At 39.7% G+C, this 20,564-nt stretch overlaps 1 protein-coding gene across 2 annotated transcripts in view; it reads left to right on the forward strand.

The window, feature by feature from the left end:
- pdk3a (pyruvate dehydrogenase kinase, isozyme 3a) overlaps positions 1-20,564 on the forward strand; it is a 49,113-nt gene that overhangs the window by 25,003 nt on the left and 3,546 nt on the right. For both annotated transcript variants that reach the window (XM_048602928.1, XM_020532983.2), the window contains exons 5-10: positions 2,233-2,322; positions 5,516-5,593; positions 6,734-6,810; positions 11,988-12,089; positions 13,629-13,739; positions 18,823-18,936. In XM_048602928.1, the coding sequence (XP_048458885.1) occupies positions 2,233-2,322; positions 5,516-5,593; positions 6,734-6,810; positions 11,988-12,089; positions 13,629-13,739; positions 18,823-18,936 (572 nt within the window). The remainder of the gene's footprint in view (positions 1-2,232; positions 2,323-5,515; positions 5,594-6,733; positions 6,811-11,987; positions 12,090-13,628; positions 13,740-18,822; positions 18,937-20,564) is intronic.

The following is a 20,564-nucleotide window of genomic DNA, read 5'->3' on the forward strand; positions in this document are numbered from 1 at the left end:
TCAACCGTGTATGCAGAGTTACCAAAATTTCAGAATGGAAGAAATTTTAAAATGACTGCTTTGCCAGCTCTGTTTTCTTCTTCCCGTTTCATCTTAATACCTATCCTGATGTTTATCTGACTTCTTAAATAAAACTTGTTCTGTGGTGAAGCTTGCATTCCATGTTTCAATAACATTTTTATGAAAAACTTTTTAGGCTTTTTCCACTGTAAGATTGTTTACTTATTTATGATTCACCAACCAGTAGAGATATTATTTTATTTAGTTTTTTAGATACTTTAATAATTTTAAGCATTTCTATCAAACCTTTCTTAACTCTACTGAGAGTAATCCAAGTGTGTTAAAATCTTGATAACTAAGCCCTTTCATCTATTAAATCTATTATGTTATCTGCATAATGGATGTTGCACTGCCTGCTTTCAATTTAAACTTTGTGTGGATTCATAAATCTTCCCGTGTTACCTACTTTGTGCATTTTTTTTCATTTAAAAGCTTGCTTTTAAAGATTTGTGTTTCTGCAGTCATAGTTCGCTTTCTTGCTGCATCACATTGAAGATTTAATTTCTGATTTTTTTCTCCTACCTGCCTACTTCTCCACCCGCCCCCAACAAAGTTGTAACTATTTACATTTACTACACTGGATTAAATTTATGATGCTCAACATAGCAGTAGTGGTTCTTGAATGCTTAAGTGATTACCATGACTTTTTAGAAAGAGCCCAAGTTTCTTTGCTTTAGCAAAAATAAAATTCCTACCAGCAATGGTCTGTTTATTTTGAAAAAGCTTTAGTGCTTTAAGCTTTAAACCATGCAAGAGAGTCTGTTAGCAAGTGCTTGATATAACAAAGAAAATATTTCAGTTAAATAATCTGTTATAGAACTTGCACATACATAGTACCATCCCCAACCTCTAGATGTACCAAAGCAATTTACAGCCAATGAAATATTTTGAAATGTAGTCACTCTTGTAAATTAGCAACATGAAGGAACCAGTTGCACACAGCAAAGTCCACAAACAACATTGTAACAGACTAAATGGTCATGTTTTGAATGATCTTAGTTGAAGAATAAATGTTGTGGGCACAAGGATAAATTTTAATTATCATCTTTAAATACTTATATGAATATTTTACACCTAAAAGGGAAAACTGGACTTTGGTTTAACATCTTAACCAAAAAAAAAGTGTCTCCTTCCTGAACTGCCCTGAAATGCCAGTCTAGATTGTACTTCTCTTTCTGGAGAGAAAGACCTGAGTCCATAACTCAGCAGCGAGGATGCGACCACAAAAACAAAGCTGACACCTGGTGAAAATGACATTGCACACAAATCGACAGATTTTCTGAGGAATGGCAATTACATTCCATATCATACTCTTTCATCTAGTCATACTCTTTCTGTACTTTAGTGCAAGTTCATATTGACTACAAGTCAGTACTTTTACTGCTACTTTTCTAGAGTTGCTGTAATTTTGCTGCATTCTTAAAAGCTATAATTTTGCTTTAGTTTTCCTACTAATCTTTGTTGGATTTCTGTTCCCCATCCTGCACTCCCCATTGACTCCTTAATAGTGGCCATTGATTATCCTTAAGCAAATTATCCATACTTCATGTGTGTGTAAAGTTATGGAGCAATATCTTAGTGTGTGGTCATAATATTCACCACATGCATTGTAATAGTTCAAGAAAGTGGCCCACATCCATATTTTCAATTGCTAATAAGGGTGGAATTAAATGGTCACATTAAGACACCCGGCTAACAAAAAGAAATAGTTCATCATTGAGGATTGATGACCTGCAAAGGCATCTCACAAAAACATATGCTAAGGTTATTTATCATAATGAACATCTTGTTGCACAGGAGATGAATCGTAGTGCAATATTGTTTAAGCAGAATTGAATTGTGTAATGTTATTAAATTTCAGTAAATTCAGTTAGGCATAGAGTTTTTAAATATCTTAGATAACTTCCATAATGTTCAACACCAGAATAAGCAATTTTGTTTCTAAATATCTGACTGTACAATTTTCTAATTCTAATTTCTTTGATCATCTTAACCATGCCCTCTTTGTAGACCAGGGCTATTATATATGCAATTTCATGATCAGTACCAAAGAAAATATAATAACCCAACATTTTAATGATTATTTTACATTTGGTATGATTACCTACTTCTAGTCAACTTTATTGAAGAATTCCTGATCAATAGTACTTTTCCTTTTTTTTATTATGGCAGCTCTCCTCTTTGGAGGTGACACAAATCCAGCACATCCTAAGCATATTGGGAGTATAGATCCGAGCTGCAATGTTGCTGATGTTGTTAAAGGTGAGAAACACCAAGAAGAAAAAAGTTTCTGTAAGAAGATTAATTTAGAGCTTTCTAAGTGTTAATCTGAATTTTGTTCAGATTGTTTCATCATATAGCCCTTGACCTCGAAATTGATATTGCTGTTATTGATTAGGTTTAATACTAAAGCGTCTAATATGCTGGATGGAGTATGCGTACACATGTTTAAATACATCTTTTATGGTAATAGTATAGGCATCGAAACTAGTTCAGGCCTTTGCCTGAAATGTATGCAAATAAGGGACCAACAAACTATGTGTTGCCTTTTACCAGATGAGTCGATCTTAAACATAACTGGCATAGCACGGTATCCATACATTAATCAAATCCAAAAAATCAGCCGTATCTCTGCTGCCTGTCTTCTATCCTTCCTGATTTGTATCATGCACAAAATGTCTTTCATCCTTGCTGTCTATATTGGCTCCTAGTTCCCACAACATCTCCAATTTAACATTCCCATCATTGTATCTAAATCTGTTTATAGCCTTTACCTTCTTTATGTCTTGACTTCTTTCAGTTTCACTGGCTGACTAGCTTGTGAATTATTTTCCTATTTCTACACCTTTGAGGCAAGTATCTTCAACTGTACAGGCCCCACATTTTCTGGTATTTCCTCCCTAAATGCCTCGGTTTCTCCATTTCTGTGCCATCTCTTTAAGGTCACCCTTTCAAACTAGTTCTCAAATGATTTTTGGTTGCCTGCCACTAGTGAAGTCATGCCTGAAAACTTTAATCCGCTCACAAGGACTTCAGCTGACCCTAAATCTATGGAACTTTTACACTGAGTTCCCAACCTGCATGTGGCTATGTCACATCTTGGTTATGTAACAGGTGAGGGCACATATTTCTTGATTTAGTGAAATTGCATTTTGAAAGCGAAATAACATTAAATATTTTAACCCTGTCCAGAGTGCTGCAGAGGCCCTGAAATTATTTTAAAACTTATAGGGATAGATTTAAGGTGCAAATTCAGTGATTATTCCAGTGTATTTGTCAGGTACAGTACCTGAACTTGTCCAGCTAGAAAATAACTGTTGTCATTTACTTATGAGTTGCTAAAATATTGGAAAATAATACACCTAGGCTGTTGTTATTTAAGTTGGAATGTTTACCTTTTTTTTTTCTCTGTCTAACTGAATACTTACATAATGGTAACATCAAAAATGTCGGAAAGCATCCACAGGCCAGGCATTGTCAAGGGTCAAAGGGAGTTAATTTTTTTTCAAATTGATTGATTGCTTTTCATGAGAACTGAAATTTTGGATGGAATCTTACTATATTTTGACAAAGTGTCATTTTTGTTACATTTCATGGAGGATTTCTCTCCAAGTTTTCTTGGGCAATTATTTCAAACTCACCTCATTATCTACGTAGTGCTCCTCCTGTACAATGCAAACCCAGCTCTCCCATATGTCATAGCTGGTTATCCTGCAATCACTGGTGCTGGCACCATCTTTAGAAAGATAGTTATATACCTCATCAAGCACTGTCAGTCCAGAGCTGCCCTGCATGGCAGATAAAGGGAAATTGGCACATTGGTTTGAGAACAGGGACTGGGGTGTCTTACTGAATGAAGTGGCACAGAGGCAGGTGTCCTCTTTCTACAAGTCTGGCAGAGGAGACCATGAGGTCTGAGGTTGCCACCTGGATCAGTGTGGATTCAGCCTTCTGAAGAAATGCCTGGCAATATAGCAAGAAGGTCAATTACCTTTGCTCCACTGGGGTAGATGATGCCATCCTCTCTCTGCTATCTCACATTCTAGCTCTGCTACTGCGCACACCTCGCAGCAAGGCTCGTGTTCCCACTTTTGCATGCAACATCTTCCCTCACTTGCTCTTACTCACCCAAAGCCTTGTTACCACTAACCCTGCATGGCCTTGGTGCTGCTTATTCACTCATTGGAGACACCTCAACACCTTTTCCCTACCTGCAATGGCATTAACTGCTGTGCCACCCACTTACATCTCACTCAATCCTTCCCTTTCTCTCATTACAGGAGAAAATAGCCCAAAGTAAGGCAGAAAATGTCAAGACAGATGGTGGGATGCCTGACACTGGGTTCCTCACCCCCACAGTGAGGAGAGGATCCTGACCCTGACAGCCCGAGTGGCTGAATGACTGTACCCAAGCCCCTGGAATGATATTGGAGGCTGTCCTTGACTTACTTCGCTGGGACCCTCTGAAGGCTGTCACCCTTGACTCGACTGAGGACTACTCCCTTTGACTTTGAGACATAGCTATTTGATTGAAGCAGTGTATTTTGCCACTTATGCTGCCACATGATGCAGGTGTGAGATTGACGTAGCATGGTGCTGTATAACAACATGTCCACTCCCTTGACTGATCATTACTGACAACCAAGATAAGCTTCCTTATTTTCTGTCTGTGCTAAAAGGCAAGCCAAAAGAGAAGTGCTATGCATCTTTTACCCTTAGTGGTGGGGGTAAAACACTGATAGGTAAGACAGGGATCCTGAGTGAGTGAATGCTAAGAAAGCAAGCAGCAGCCCTGAGATTCAGCCTGGTCCCATCCGTGAGATGAGTACAGCATTCCAATTACCAGATTCATTGTACAGACGTTTCCTGCACGATGTGTCATGTTGTTGCAGAAGGGCTGGCTTGGGAATGTCTATGTCTTTTGATGTGGGGTGCATGTTGCAACTGCCCTGGACTGTGCCCTAAGACATAGATGGTAATGTCCAAGATGGAGGTCTGGAGGAGCTAGCGGCGAGTGGAGTCACCAGGTATCTGCTGTGACTTCCATGTCGAGAATTTATGGCATCAAGTTTCTGTTCGTTGTGTGGTTGGATGCAATTAAAAACAGAAATTGCTAAAGAAACTCAGCAGTTCTGGAAGCATTTTTTGCAGAGAGAAACACTTAATGCTTTGAGTTTCTCTGTTTCTCTCTCCACAGATGCTGGAGGACCTGCTGAGTATTTCCAGCATTTTCTGTATTTATCCCATCCTACCACCCACTGGAAAGGAACTAGATGCCCTGAAGTCTTGCTACGAAAGTTTCTGCTATTTCAGATATCCGTCATCTGCTGAATATTGATTTTACGTTAGTGACCAAGCTAAACTTCTATTCCTAGACTGAACCAATGTTCTTGGCTTGCATTTTACCTGTGCTTTGTACTATGTGCACTTCATGATTTTCATTTTTTTTACACAGATGCATATGAGACTGCAAAGATGTTATGTGAGCAATACTATATGGGATCTCCAGAACTGGAGATTGATGAGTTCAATGGTAAATAAATTTTGCAAGCTTTCTTTAGTCTAAAATTAATTTGTGAAATATCTATTGAAGTAATTAAGTTTAAACATCTTGACTATTTAATGCATAATAATGGCAAAAACAAAATTTGTCATTCCATGTCAGTATGGATGGCACAGTGGCTCAGTGCTTAGCACTTAGCATCTTGGAGTTGCATGTTCTCCCCGTGTCTGCGTGGGTTTCTGCCAGGTGCTCTGGTTTCCTCCCACAGTCCAAAGATGTGCAGGTTACGTGGATAGACCATGCTAAATTGCCTTGTGTCCAGGGATATGCAGGCTAACTTGGTTAGCCATGGCAAATGTGGCATTACAGGGATAAGGTGGCCAGCTGGGTACGGGTGGGATACATGTTCGGAGGATCAGTGCAGACTCGATGGGCCAAGTGGGATCCCTGCACTGTAGGGATTCTATGATTCAAATTAATGAATTCAACTTAACATGAATTTATCACAAATCTAAACATCTTTCAGTGGAGCAATGCGGATCTGTTATCTACTATGCCAGCCAACTGATTGTTAGGCTACTTTGAATATACTGATTGATCCTTGGATGTGCTTCTTAACTAAATATTTTGCTAACTAATAATGACCTGAATGATAGCATCTGTCGACCATCTGTGTTCGTTAAGCTGGTCAGGCTTATACTAAAAGATGCCTTTGCTCCACACTGGCCAGCATTCTCCTTTCAAAAAGCTGGGCTGTTCTGGCACAACGGACTACCTCTAAGCCAGAAAGTCCAGGTTCAAGTTCCATCTACTGCTATCACGTGTCATAATCCCTCTAGACAGGTTGATAAAAAAAGGTTAACCTGGGCTTATTGTTGTTCATCACAACCATATTGAACTTGTTTGTTCGTGCTACTCTAATTATTGAAATGGCATGCAAACAAACTGCTGGGCTCCTCCACAATATTTACGTTGATGTCTTAATTAGCCATCTTACCAGCAAATTAAAATATGTTATGTTTGCTCATTAGCTTGATTAAGTTTGAATGAACGGTCGTTGAATTTGTCATCAAATTAAAATTGGAGATTTCCATGTTTGGAATATTTCTAACTGAAGAATCATGCAAAAGAAGAGTATAACTAATTAATGAATTTGTGTATTTATTTTAGCGAAAACATCTGTGAAACCAATCCAAGTGGTGTATGTACCGTCGCATCTTTTTCACATGTTGTTTGAACTTTTCAAAGTAAGTCAGCAATTTTTGTTTCACAAGTATATTACTGAAGAAAGTAGCAAAAAAAGTTTTGCACTTTCACTTTGGAAGCTTAGGGTTGTTCGATTATGGTGGTGCTACCTGTCTTCCTGGATGAATGCTTAAGCGCCAAATTTCAAATTTGATATAAAATTTAGAGTTATCAAAAAGTTGCCAGTACTGCAGACTTGAGTGCAACAAAATTATGCACTTAACATACTACTGTGGTTCCTTAAATTTACACACCACTTGTAGGTACAAGTATAGGCCATTTAACACTGCAAACCGGTTCCACTTTTCAACAAAGTCATGACTTACTTGTGCTAAGGCTAACAAAAGTGTAGCTCCAATTTACAATTCTAAATTAAGCTACAGTTATTAATTAAATCACTGCTTTTTGTGGGGTAGAACTTCACATTTGGACTTTTGCATTAAGTTTTTATCCTTTGGAAAGTAAGCTTTGCGCACAACACCTGTTTTTGCTACCTGTCCCCAATTACCTCAATAAGGTGAAGGTGAGATACTTCATTAAATTTCATTATTTATTTGTATTATAGTTTCTAACTTCCTTCTTGAATGACCTATGTTTGATTTTACAATCACATATCCTTAGCCCAGTCTCCCCACCAGTAGAACAGTTTTCTTTAGGCACCACATCAATTCTTGCAAAATCCTTAAACTTTCAACCAAACCACTCTTTTTAATTTTCTATAAGCAGACATACAATCCTATTTTGAGTGATTTTTAGTGATCATTATACATGAGCCCCTAAATCTCTTTCAACTTTGACTGTTTCCTAGCTTTTCACTATTTCAGAAATGCTCTGATTACATCTTTTTGGAGCCAGAATGAATGACTTTTCTCCTCCATGGAGATCGCTCAATGTCTCTGAGCGTGTGCACTGTGCTGTTGTGCATAAGCAACCTACAGTTGGGACTTGGTGAACACTCCAGCCGACAGTCACAAGGGAGCAGCAGCACTGACGGGCACACTCCACCCTGAGAGCTGTTTGTCTGTGGTAACAGGTAGTTCAATTGAGAAGAGAGTCTGATGTGGTGGTGGACTTCCTTCAAAGGTGGGGTGTCAGGCAGTGGGGATACTTGGCCAGTGGGGGAATTCTGAGGATCAAATTCAGGGAGTTGGTCCAAAGGATTCTGGCAAGCCTGACACTGGGCGGCAGTGGGGATTTTAGCAGGCCTCAAGGGCAGTGGGGCACCCACAAACGCAAAATAGATAATAGGGTGTCTGAGTAGGTTCATGGTGGGTGGTGGTCTCTGGACAGCTACATGGGGAAGGAAAGCAGCAAATTGCTATTTTTCCCTCATTTGACTGTACACTCAAACAGACGTCAATCACTGATAGCAGTTGACTGTGTTTAAGTGGTTTCATTTGTAGAACATAGAACATTACAGCGCAGTACAGGCTCTTCGGCCCTCGATGTTGCGCCGACCTGTGAAACCAATCTGAAGCCCATCTAACCTAAACTATTCCATTATCATCCATATGTTTATCCAATGACCATTTAAATGCCCTTAAAGTTGGCGAGTCTACTACTTTTGCAGGCAGGGCATTCCACACCCTTACTACTCTCTGAGTAAAGAACCTACCTCTGACATCTGTCCTATATCTATCACCCCTCAATTTAAAGCTATGTCCCCTCATGCCAGCCATCACCATCCGAGGAAAAAGGCTCTCGCTGTCCACCCTATCTAATCCTCTGATCATCTTGTATGTCTCTATTAAGTCACCTCTTAACCTTCTTCCCTCTAATGAAAACAGCCTCAAGTCCCTCAGCCTTTCCTCATAAGACCTTCCCTCCATACCAGGCAACATCCTGGTAAATCTCTCTGCATCCTTTCCAATGCTTCCACATCCTTCCTATAATGCGGTGACCAGAACTGTACGCAATACTCCAAGTGCGGCCGCACCAGAGTTTTGTACAGCTGCAACATGACCTCATGGCTCCGAAACTCAATCCCTCCACCAATAAAACCTAACACACCGTATGCCTTCTTAACAGCACTATCAACCTGGGTGGCAACTTTCAGGGATCTATGCACATGGACACCGAGATCTCTCTGCTCATCCACACTACCAAGAATCTTACTATTAGCGCAGTACTCTGTCTTCCTGTTACTCCTTCCAAAGTGAATCACCTCACACTTTTCCGCATTAAACTCCATTTGCCACCTCTCAGCCCAGCTCTGCAGCTTATCTATGTCCCTCTGTAACCTGCAACATCCTTCCGCACTATCCACAACTCCACTGACTTTGGTATCATCCGCAAATTTACTAACCCATCCTTCTACGCCCTCATCCAGGTCATTTATAAAAATGACAAACAGCTGTGGCCGCAAAACAGATCCTTGAGGTACACCATTGGTAACTGAACTCCAGGATGAACATTTCCCATCAACCACCATCCTCTGTCTTCTTACAGCTAGCCAATTTCTGATCCAAACCGCTAAATCACCCTCAATCCCATGCCTCCGTATTTTCTGCAATAGCCTACCGTGGGGAACCTTATCAAGCGCTTTACTGAAATCCATGTACACCACATCGACCGCTTTACCCTCATCCACCTGTTTGGTCACCTTCTCAAAGAACTCAATAAGGTTTGTGAGGCACGACCTACCCTTCACAAAACCGTGTTGACTATCCCTAATCAAATTATTCCTTTCTAGATGATTATAAACCCTATCTCTTATAATCCTTTCCAACACTTTACCCACAACCGAAGTAAGGCGCATTGGTCTATAATTACCAGGGTTGTCTCTACTCCCCTTCTTGAACAAGGGGACAACATTTGCTAGTCTCCAGTCTTCTGGCACTATTCCTATAGACAGTCTTCTGGCACTATTCCTGTATTTATTTATTTACTCAAGCAGCCTATTTCCACCCTCATAATATCACCCATCCAACTGTACCCTTGCTTCATACTAGCCTTTCACTTTCAAATGTGTAGAGACTTTACAGGATCCAAAACTCTGCTACCTGTACTTCAACTAACACAAAGTCGCGTTCGTCAGAGTTTCCACAAAACTCTGTTTACCTGTTCCGCTCTCTGGGTGAAAAATTGCATGCCTCATTCAATGATGATTAATGTGTATGCATGATAACACAAAAAAGTTTAAAGGAACCAGGCACTGATGAAACATGCCATGCACAGCAACTAAATTCTAATTGTGCTTGTTGATCTATATTGTCCACCAGTTAAGGAACATCTCTATTTTAAAATTCTCAGTCTTTGATTGCAAATCCTTGCACAACTCACGAGGACGGTGTGTGTATGGATTGAGCTGCCTGCGGAATTACAACCTTTAAAAGGCATCTGGATGGGTATATGAATAGGAAAGGTTTAGAGGGATAAAGGCTAAATGCTGGCAAATGAGACTGGGTCAGATTGGGATGTCTGGTCGGTGCAGACAAGTTGGACCGAAAGGTTTGTTTCTGTGCTGTGTGACTTCATGACTCTAACTCACCTGACCCTTAACCTGTAATCTCCGTCAGGCCTGCATCCTCCAGTATTTGTGTCTCTCATTCTGGTCTCTTGAGCACAGCTAATTTTTGTTGCTCTGTCATTGGTGGCTATATTGGTGCTACTGCCCTGGATTGTGCCCTAAGACATAGATGGTAATGTCCAAGATGGGGGTCAGGAGGAGCTAGCGGCGAGTGGAGTCACCAGGTATCTGCTGTGACGTCCATGTCGAGAATTTATGGCATCCAGTTTTATGGCCATCCGTTGTGTGGTCGGATACGATTAAAAACAGAAATTGCTAAAGAAACTGCAGCTGCAAAGAACCTAAACTCAGAGCTTCCTTTATTAAATGTCTCAATTTCTGTACTTCACTTTCCACCTTAAGACATTCCTTAAAACCTACCTCTTCAGTCAGGCTATTGGCCATGTGCCCTAAAATCACCTGTATAATGTTTGGTGCCTCTCATATTAAGTACACATTATTGCTGTTGTTTGACTTGCAACCACGTTTAATGGTTAACCAACTAATTCTGGTACCATGACTCGACTGTTCATTTTGTGTATTCATTCCAGAAATTAAATTGATATCTGTTGTAAACATACCTTGAAACATTATTTTCTTCTCTTCATTGACATTCATCACTTTGGTAAATTTATGCCATTTCCCTTTTTGCTAGAGTAGGCACGCTTTGCCAAGTATCAACTTGTCTGATAATGCAAGCTAGCAGTATAAAAATTGTGTACCTGCTTTATGTTATGAATTGTAAATGTCCTTATGTGCTTTTCCAAACTGCTGAAAACATATCAAGGAAATATCTGACAAGACCAAGCTTGATTTAAATTGAAACATCACTTTATTTCAAAGCAAGTGAGCATACAGTACAATTCAATCAGTACAATTCATCTTTGTGAAATGAATTTGCTGTTTTCCTGCTTCAGTAAATCATCCTACTTAACTTAATTGATTTAATTGTTGTGATTGGTTTGATTGTATATTAGTTCTTTTAGGTGTCGGGTCACTTAAATAGCTAACATTTTAATGTCTATACTTAGCTACTCACAAATGAAGTACTTCCTACCAGAAACCATTGTTCTTTTGAGATTGGCAAAAGTTTCCTGTTTCAGTTTGCTGCAGAGTAACAATGCTTCTCATCTTCACATTTTCACATCTTGATGGGAGGCTTCCACTGTTCAATCCTGCCAGGCATACCATGAATGACTCAACATAATGCACATATGGCTAATACAGATGAATGATTTATTTACAGTTTTGTGGGAAATAAATTCATTATTTTGCTTATTGGCATTTTCACTACCTCCCATCTCTGTGCCTATTTTTAACTTGTGTGAATATACTTTACTTAGGAAACACAACTATTAAATGCAATCATGTAAAACAAAGAACTGCAAATGCTGGAGATCTGAAAGAAACAAATTGCTGGAGAAACTCAGATCTGGTGGCATTTATGGAGAGAAATAGGGTTAATGTTTCAAGTCCACTGACCATTCTTCAGAACTACCAGATGTAACTCTGGCCTTAAAGTAATTCGATGAAAATGTAAATTACAAAAACCTGATGAATTAAGTCTTCCTCTGCAGCTTGCACACCATTTATACTATCTGGAAATGCACGATCAATTAATTTATCCTCGACGATAATCAGATTAACGTATAGAACTTCTATTTACCATAGAATTCAATGCGAGCTACTGTAGAACTTCATGAAGGCAGAAAAGAAGGTTACCCTCCTATCAAAGCTTTGGTCACTCTGGGGAAAGAAGATTTGTCTATTAAGGCGAGTACAGCAATTTTAATACTTTTCATTTTCTATGTTGTGTTGAATATATATCAATAGCTGTATTTGTTCTTCTGAATTTTCTAAAAGAAGTATACTTAACTAAAAAGTGATGGCACATTGATGTAAAGTGCTAAAGGGATATTTATCTTCACTGAGCACTGTTTTGAAGACAAAAATAACTTGGCAGCAAGTCCAAATTACCAAGGCATTCTTACAGTCAAACTGAACTTAAGCAACATTCTGCACCTTTACCGTCAGTTTAAATTTCTGTGCAGTTAATTTGCTGTTAATTGTGCAATAAGTTTTGAAGTTGACAATTTTGGGGAGATTATAATTAAAAGAACAGTCTCATCTGGACTGAGGTAATTGAAGTGTGTCACCTTGATTTATGTAGCCTTGTGCAAGTGATACATTTTCTGCAATAAAAGAGATTATCATTGCCTTCAACTTTGTTGCTGCAAGTGCATTCCAAAAATTCAAAAGAAGCCTCTCCAGAATCATGCATTTTCCTTTTTGTAGTTTATTTTTTATTCTTGTACAATGAAATATGATAGACTAGAGAGAATGGAAAAAGGGTGAAACAATTCTACTTAATTCTGCACTGCTAACCTAGAAACATAGAAGATAGGAGCAGGAGGAGGTCATTTGGCCCTTCAAGCCTGCTCCGCCGTTCACCACGATTGTGTCTGATCATCCAACTCAATTGCTTAATCCTGCTTTCTCCCCATAACCTGCTAAGGATCTCTGCATCCTCGTCACAGTTCACTCTCTCACCCAACTTGGTATCAACTGCAAACTTTCAAATGTTGCATTTTGTTCTCTCATTCAAATTATTTGTATACGTTGTGAATATCTGAGGTCCCAGCACCAATCCCTGTGGCACACCACTAGTTACTGCCTGCCAATTTGACCCATTAATTCCTGTGGCCAGTATATCTAATTGTGGCTCTGCCTTTGAGTGTAAATTTTTCAGTCCTGTTTGTGAATAAAATTTGCTTTTCAGATGGTTTACTAGTTCAAAGAGTAGTAGATGGAGCTATAATAAACTGGTGAATTGTAAACATTCAGTTTGCTCAGTAACTGCATTTTGTTATTAACACTTGGTACATCTTCTGAGACTAATCATTGATGCATCTTCATCAGTTTAATTCCCTTCATACTGGAATCTTGATCTGTAATGTTAATTCTTTTCTTGCTGTACAGATGCTGACTCGCCTGTTGAGACTTTCCAGCATTTTTCTTTTCTTGTCTCACGTTTTCGAGTATCTGTAGTATTTTGCTTTTGCCTTGAGGTTATAGAGTTTTGTGAAATTTTCTTGGATGTACATTTAAATCCTCATGAAAAGATGATTTTCTGCTAGAAAAAATATTCTTAACTTTTTCATTGTTGGAAATTCAATTGAATAATAATGTTAGATTATATACAAGAAATGGTCAGTTTTTCTCCATCCAACATTTCATGCATAGAATCCTTTGGGGAAGGTAGCTGTTTTGTTTTAGCTTTCCCTTTAATCATTTGTCTTGTAACTTGTGTAGATATCTGATAAAGGAGGTGGTGTTCCTCTGCGGAAGATCGACCGTCTGTTTAATTACATGTATTCAACTGCACCCAGTCCCAGCTTACACCCATCACAGGCTGCTCCTTTGGTAAGCGCATATTGTGTTATCCACTGGCTACAAAGAGCTGTAAAAATAAAACCCATCCTGCAAAAACATTTATTCTTAAGATTATAAACAGCACAAAATTAGAGATTAGCATTCTTTTTCTTGACTGTCTTTTCTATGTATCCCAAAGTTTTTTTGCAATTATTTTGGAAATAGGACCAAGGCAGCAAATCAGTAATAGTACTTTTTGTATATCTGCTAAATTATAGCTGATTAGTAGAAGAAAATGCTAGAATGTTAATATCTTATTTAAAATTATTTGAAATATCATCTGTCATGGAGCTGACAGAACAATGGTTGGCCTGTTATTTCCTTGCACACTTGTCTTTCATATAACAAAATATCAATATCCCTAATGCAGAAAAGAAGATATTTAATGGAAAAACAAGTACAGGGGTATTGATATCTTTGTAATATAAAACACTAAACCCATCTATATGCTCCTCAACCAAGACCTTCTTCCATGCAAGTGATAAGTTTTATAGGTAGATGTTGCACCCTCTAAATTATTCTGCTAAATCACTCCAGTGATGTTTTAGGCTAGATTTTAAAGAACTGGTAGTCTCACTTGTTGAGTCTGGTGGTGGGAAGCAGGCCTGGGCAAAGATTGGGGTCTGTTGAGGGTGGTGGTGATGTTCAGTTCAGTGGGTGTGCAGGTCAGGTCAGGTCAGGTCCTGCTCAGGGTAGGTTGGCTGTACTGTGGTGGAGTGCATTGGTGGGGGTATGTACTTGCTGCCTTTCAGTAAGCTTTCAATCAGCTCTTCAGTGACCTCAGAACTGTCCTGGGTAACCTAATGGAAATCTTGCAAAAAGCCCTTCCCCTTATTGCTGAGAATTGAATGTTTCCACCTAGCAACTCTTTATCTGAGTGTGCTCTGAATGTTGTGTTCTGGCTTCTCTGGTACAATTTGATATACAGAAAATGTGGGTAGAATTGTTTTTGTTTTAAAAGTCCTGCAAACCCTCCCTACACATCTCCTCTGGATGAATGCATTTTTTTTGTCTAAATTTTGTCACCATGGGGAAAAAAAAGCATTTTCTTAAACATTAGTTATCCATTCAGGTGTTTAAATTATAACCATCATAGATGACTGCGAAGACATCAATATTTTCAGCTTTCCATCAGTTAGTCTAACTTTTCCCGAGTAATTGTTTTCCTCCTTTGGAACTTTCTGACGTCTCTGGTATAAATTGAGACTCTGTAAGGGTTCCAGGTGTGGAGGAGTTGCTCGGTGGAAAATTCACTTGCTGGCAATTCCTTCAAAGTGCACAACTGAGTCCCTAATAGCCTGTAGATGCAACTCCAGTCTGTGCTGGCGTAACAACTATCTGGCCATTGGAAATTCTAGAACTGTTGTCAGTGGTTTTTCTGGATGAATTGGAAATTGATGTTTGAAGTGGTCATTGGTGCTATTCTGAATGACTTCCTTAAGAAAAATGAATGCTGAATTAAATGAATTACCTGAAAAATTTCAAGTTGTGATTTTAATTGCAACCTTCAACATTGTTGTTTTAAGTACAGAAGTTAGAAGGAGAAATTTGTTAGTAATAGAAAATATTATGACAGGATTCCATGATTTGGAAGAAACAACATTCCTGTATTATAATGCAAGTTAGAAATAATGCAGTCTACAATGCATGTGCAGCTATTTCTAACAATCAGCATTAAAGTGTTGTAAACGTTGGTAAGATACGATGTTCAAATACCCCAAAGTATACGTCAAATAGCAAATGTGATCAAGACAGACCTTGTGGATTTCTCTGTAAATCTCCCTTAAAAGCCACCCCAACATCCACGACTTTTCTTAAGCCCTGAATGCAACACTGAGCTGCCAATGAACTCCTCCTAAACTTGCCTTGAGTACTAACAGTATAGACACATTGACAACAACAACAACAGCAACAACCCTTCTGAGGAAGGGTCACTGGACCCGAAACATTAACTCTGATTATTTCTTCACAGATGTTGCCAGACCAACTGAGCTTTTCCCGCAAGTTCTGCTTTTGTTCCTGATTTACAGAATCTGCAGTTCTTTCGGTTTTTATTTAATATAGAAACATTGTCTGCGCTTGACCTGTCACTAAGTTGACTTCTCACTAATTCTCATTTTCACTTTCAATTCTCTAAAGAGAATCTATGAAGTTGTTGCCTTCCCTCCAATACAGCCAACAAGCATTCTTAGCATGGAGTTTACCTTCTCTCCTCATTCATATATTGCTGCCTTTCAGTAAACTTTTCAATCAGCTCTTCAGTGACCCCAGAAGTGTCTTGAGTGACCAATTGAAAATCTTCAAAAAATCCTTCCCCGATTGCTGAGAATTGAATGTTTCCATCCACTTAGCAACTCTTGAACTGAGTGTGCTCTGAATGTTGTGTTTCACAGAGAATTCTGGCTTCCCTGGTACAATTTCATGTACAGAAAGTACAGGTAGAATTTATATTCCAGAAGTCCTGCAAACCTTCCCTACCCATATCATCTGGATGAATGCAAATTTGATGTCTAAATGGGGTCATGTGGGAAAAAAGTTTGTGAAGCATTTTCTTAAACGTTAGTTATCTATAAAGTCCCTACAGTATGGAAGTAGGCCAGTCGGCACATCGAGTCCACACCACCCCTCTGAAGAGCAACCCACCCAGACCTACATTATCCCTGTCACCCTGTATTTCCTGTGGCTAACCCACCTAGCCTGCACATCCCTAGATACTATGGACAATTTAGCATGGCCAATCCACCTCGCCTGCACATCTTTGGACTGTGGGAGGAAACCTGTGCAGACACTGGGAAAATGTGCAAACTCCACACAGTCGCCCAAGGGTGGAATCGAACACAGGTACATAGCACTGTGAGGCAGCGGTGTTAGTCAGTGTGGTGCTCCATCCATTCATGTGTTTAAATTTAAAACTATCATAGCTGACTGCAAACACATCAATATTTTCAGCTTTCCATCGGTTTCATAACAAAACCCCTGGTTGTAGATCTCTCTGTCTCAGTACTCCCTCCTCTTATTTTCTTTTATTTATTAAATGTGGAAGTTCGGTCATTGAGTATATTCCACATAGCGATTAAATAGATTATACATACTACATTGAGATACAGGAGTAACTTGGGAAAATGGCACTGAGGCAATTGATCAGGTATGATCTAGAATGGTGGAACAAGCTTGAATCATAGAACCACACAATCCCTACAGTACGGAAGCAGGCCATTTGGCCCATCAAGTCCACACCGACGCTCCAAAGAGCATCCCACCCAGACCCACCTCCCTACCCTATCTCTGTAATCCTGCATTTCCCATGGCTAATCCACCTAGCCTGCACATCCATGGACACTACGGGGAATTTAGCATGGCCAACCCACCTAACTTGAACATCTTTTGACTGCGGGAGGAAACTGCGCAGATACGGAGAATATGCAAACTCCACACAGACCGTCACCTGACGGTAGAATTGAACCCGGGTGCCTAGCGCTGGAAGACTACTTCTCCTACGTTCCTGAGGCAAAAAGAGTTGCTAATGGGTTAAACAAAAGATGGGTGTAGAGGCAAAGTAAACAAGAGCAACAGAGTCATTTACACTTTCTTTTGCCTCATTGTTTTGTTTCCTTCCTGATCTAATTACATTCCCCTTTTTTTCTATTCATTTGTGGGATTTGGGCATTGCTGGCTGGCCAGCATTTTTTTTGCCCATCCCTAGTTGTCCTTAATAAGATGGTGGTGAGCTGCCTTGTTGAACTGTTGCAGTCCACCTGCTGAAGTTTGACCCACAATGGCAACATTAACATGCATCTCATTCCTTTTAATAATTAATCTTTCCTCATTTCTGGTCCAAACTCAGCCTCTCCTCGCAACACACCTTACCCTCTGTTTCTTTTCTTTGTCACCCCATGCCACGACTTTTTTCTGACTTTTCACTCAGTTAAACTGATTACATCTCCAAATGACAGACTTTTTCCTGGTCTGCTGATTGAACATCTGCCTGAAACCTTACCTCTATTTCTCTGCCAATAGATGCTGCTGAGAATTTCTAGCCATTTCTATCATTTTAAAACTTGAGCATGTGTACCATTTTACTGTCAAGTTGGTTGGCGGTTCTGGGACTGGGTCTCCGATCAGGATAAACTGTGTCAAGTCCAACAGGTGCAAAGGGGATGTTGAATGGATAGTCAGAGAGTTGGGGGCGATGCTCCGTGGGGGATCAGGCAAGGAAGGGGGTTCTTGGGTCTGGGGAGATCAGGCGGCACAGTGGTATGGGCATCAAGGGTAAGTGTTGGGGTCTGGCAGCGTCGGGTGGCAGACATAGCAGATGTAAGTGGTCAGAGAAGCTGGAATTGGGGGATTGGTTTAATAGATACCCAGGACTTGCAATAGGTATTTAATCCTCCAACCTTCCTTGGGCAAGCTTAAGTGAGTCAGAATCCCCCAAGTTCCTGATTTTAGCCTTTTTCAGGGTTTTCCAGATGCAGAGGAATTGTCTCTCAGATGTTTCAATTTTCCAGGCAATTCCCACGGAGTCTGCTGTGTTGGGAATTCTGTGTGGTTCTGACTTGCTATTCCACTCTGCGCTGCTTCAATGACTCTCTGGCCATCAGAATATTTGAGCCGCTGCCCGGTTGCTTGTTTCCATGCTGCAGATTCCCACAATTTTCAAGCTGATCTTGGCATGCCATTTTCTTCAAAATCATTTATCATTACAGGCTTGTTCAATTATTCTCCATATCCAGGAAAATTGTTAATCTAGCTGGTTGCCAGCAATAAACTAATTTGTTGATAAATAAAATTGTAAGATTTTGTCCAGAGGTTTAAACATTCAGAAACAGTTTATCTCTTGGTTATTTTATGCATAGTCATATTGAAGTATAGATTGTACTTTAGAGCCAGTCTTGTAATAAGTGAAGATATTTTTAAAACTTATCTTAAAAACATTTTCATGTAGCTCATTCTTACATCATTTTCTCGGATTATTTTCTCTTATTTTGCCCAGGTATGTAATCTTTGTCTAATCTAAGTTTGACACTGTTATAGTGCAGCTATTCTGTAAAGTTGCTTTTTTAATTTCTGGCTGCAGGCTGGATTCGGATATGGCTTGCCAATCTCCCGCCTATATGCTCGTTATTTTCAAGGGGACCTCAAGTTGTACTCTATGGAAGGACTGGGCACGAATGCAGTCATCTACCTGAAGGTATCTTACAACATCAGTAAAGTTTTCATGTTTCTGCAGTCAGTTGATGAAGGGCACCAGAAGTCCATCTTTGCTCAGTTTTAGACTTATTCACAAAAGGAATCATTACCAACTGCTGTTGACTCTACAATCCATCATTAGTGTCAGTAAGTGTCTATTTAATCATCCTGTTTGGACGTGTTATGATACACCTCCATGGCCATCACATCCTGAGATGGGAATTTAAACTAGACCTTCTGACCCACAATAGAGACTGTACCACTGCACCACACGATCCTTAAAATGTCTCTTTACATTATTTTTAACTTTTTAATTGACTTACTTGGACATTGATGACATACCTCCAGATTTGAAGTTGGACCTTCTGTGCCAGAGTAAGGACAATGCAACTGTACAAGAACCTTAAAGCATCACCTTTTATTGGGCAAAGTGATATCTGGGGAGTTTGCCACCTGTGGATACTTCACCTTAATTTATATAATCAATGACAAAGAATTTAGGTATGGGATGTGACCAGTATATATTCAGAATATATCTATATTCAGAATGTTTGCAGCAAGTTATTTGTTCAGCCTGTAGTTTTAAAGTATTTATTCTTGCAAGAAATTTCTGTTTGTCTTCCCCATTCTGGAACCATATTTTGGTGGAGTCAGTGCATTTAAAAAGGACAAGGAAAAACAGGAGAAGAGGAATGTTGAAAGGAGGAAATAAAGTTTGTTTTTGGTTACTGAATTTTCCATGAATCAAATCACACCTATTTATGCACAGCAATTTCCCTGCCATTGACACCAAATTTAATTTGCTCTCATGTTTCATTCTGACCTATAGCAGTAACAGAGAACTGTAAATATTATTAATAAATTTCCACTCTCTGTTTGAAGTACCTCCCAATTCTGCTTCCTGAACTGCTTGCATCCTGACCCTCCAAGTGACTGCAGATTCTTCCTTTCCCTGACCCTCTGACTTACAGCCTCTTCCTCCACCCTTCCTCATTAACCCTTTGTCTTGTGACCTCCATTCTCCTGCATGCTTTGATCCCATTGACTTGTGCCTCCTCACCATCCACCCATCACCGTTACCAACCCTCTGACTTCAGGCTGTTTACTTCATCCACCCGCTACTTAGCCTGCAGTCCTTTGACTTGAGACAGCTTACTTACCAACACACCGCTGCCCCCCCACCAAAGCCAAACCTGTTTTGTGACCTTGTACCATCCACCTATCACCAATTTTCCCCCATCCATAACCCTTCAACTTGAGATGACTTACTCCGACCATACTGCGCCGTGCTTTGACTTTCAGTCTCTACTCATCTTCGACCTTCCCCCCCACCCCATAACATCTTTTCCCCATAAGTCAAGCAACCCTCCAAACTGTATCCTCCCTGACCTGCATACTCACTGTACTTCCTGCTCCCTGACTCACCCTTTCACTGCTTCCCTTTCCTGAATTTGCTTTACCGTTCAAAACCCAGATCTAATGCCAGTATTCTGAGGCTACACAAGTGAGAGTATCATTGGTGCAGAAGTGCCAAGTTTGGGCTTTTGTAATCCATTTTTTAAAAAAATGTCCCAGCTTGCTGCTTTCTTGTTCTGAATTCTCATTGTAAGGAGTCTGTCAATGAGCAGC

Source organism: Rhincodon typus, chromosome 11 (assembly GCF_021869965.1).
Source record: "Rhincodon typus isolate 14 chromosome 11, sRhiTyp1.1, whole genome shotgun sequence".
Lineage (NCBI taxonomy): Eukaryota > Metazoa > Chordata > Chondrichthyes > Orectolobiformes > Rhincodontidae > Rhincodon > Rhincodon typus.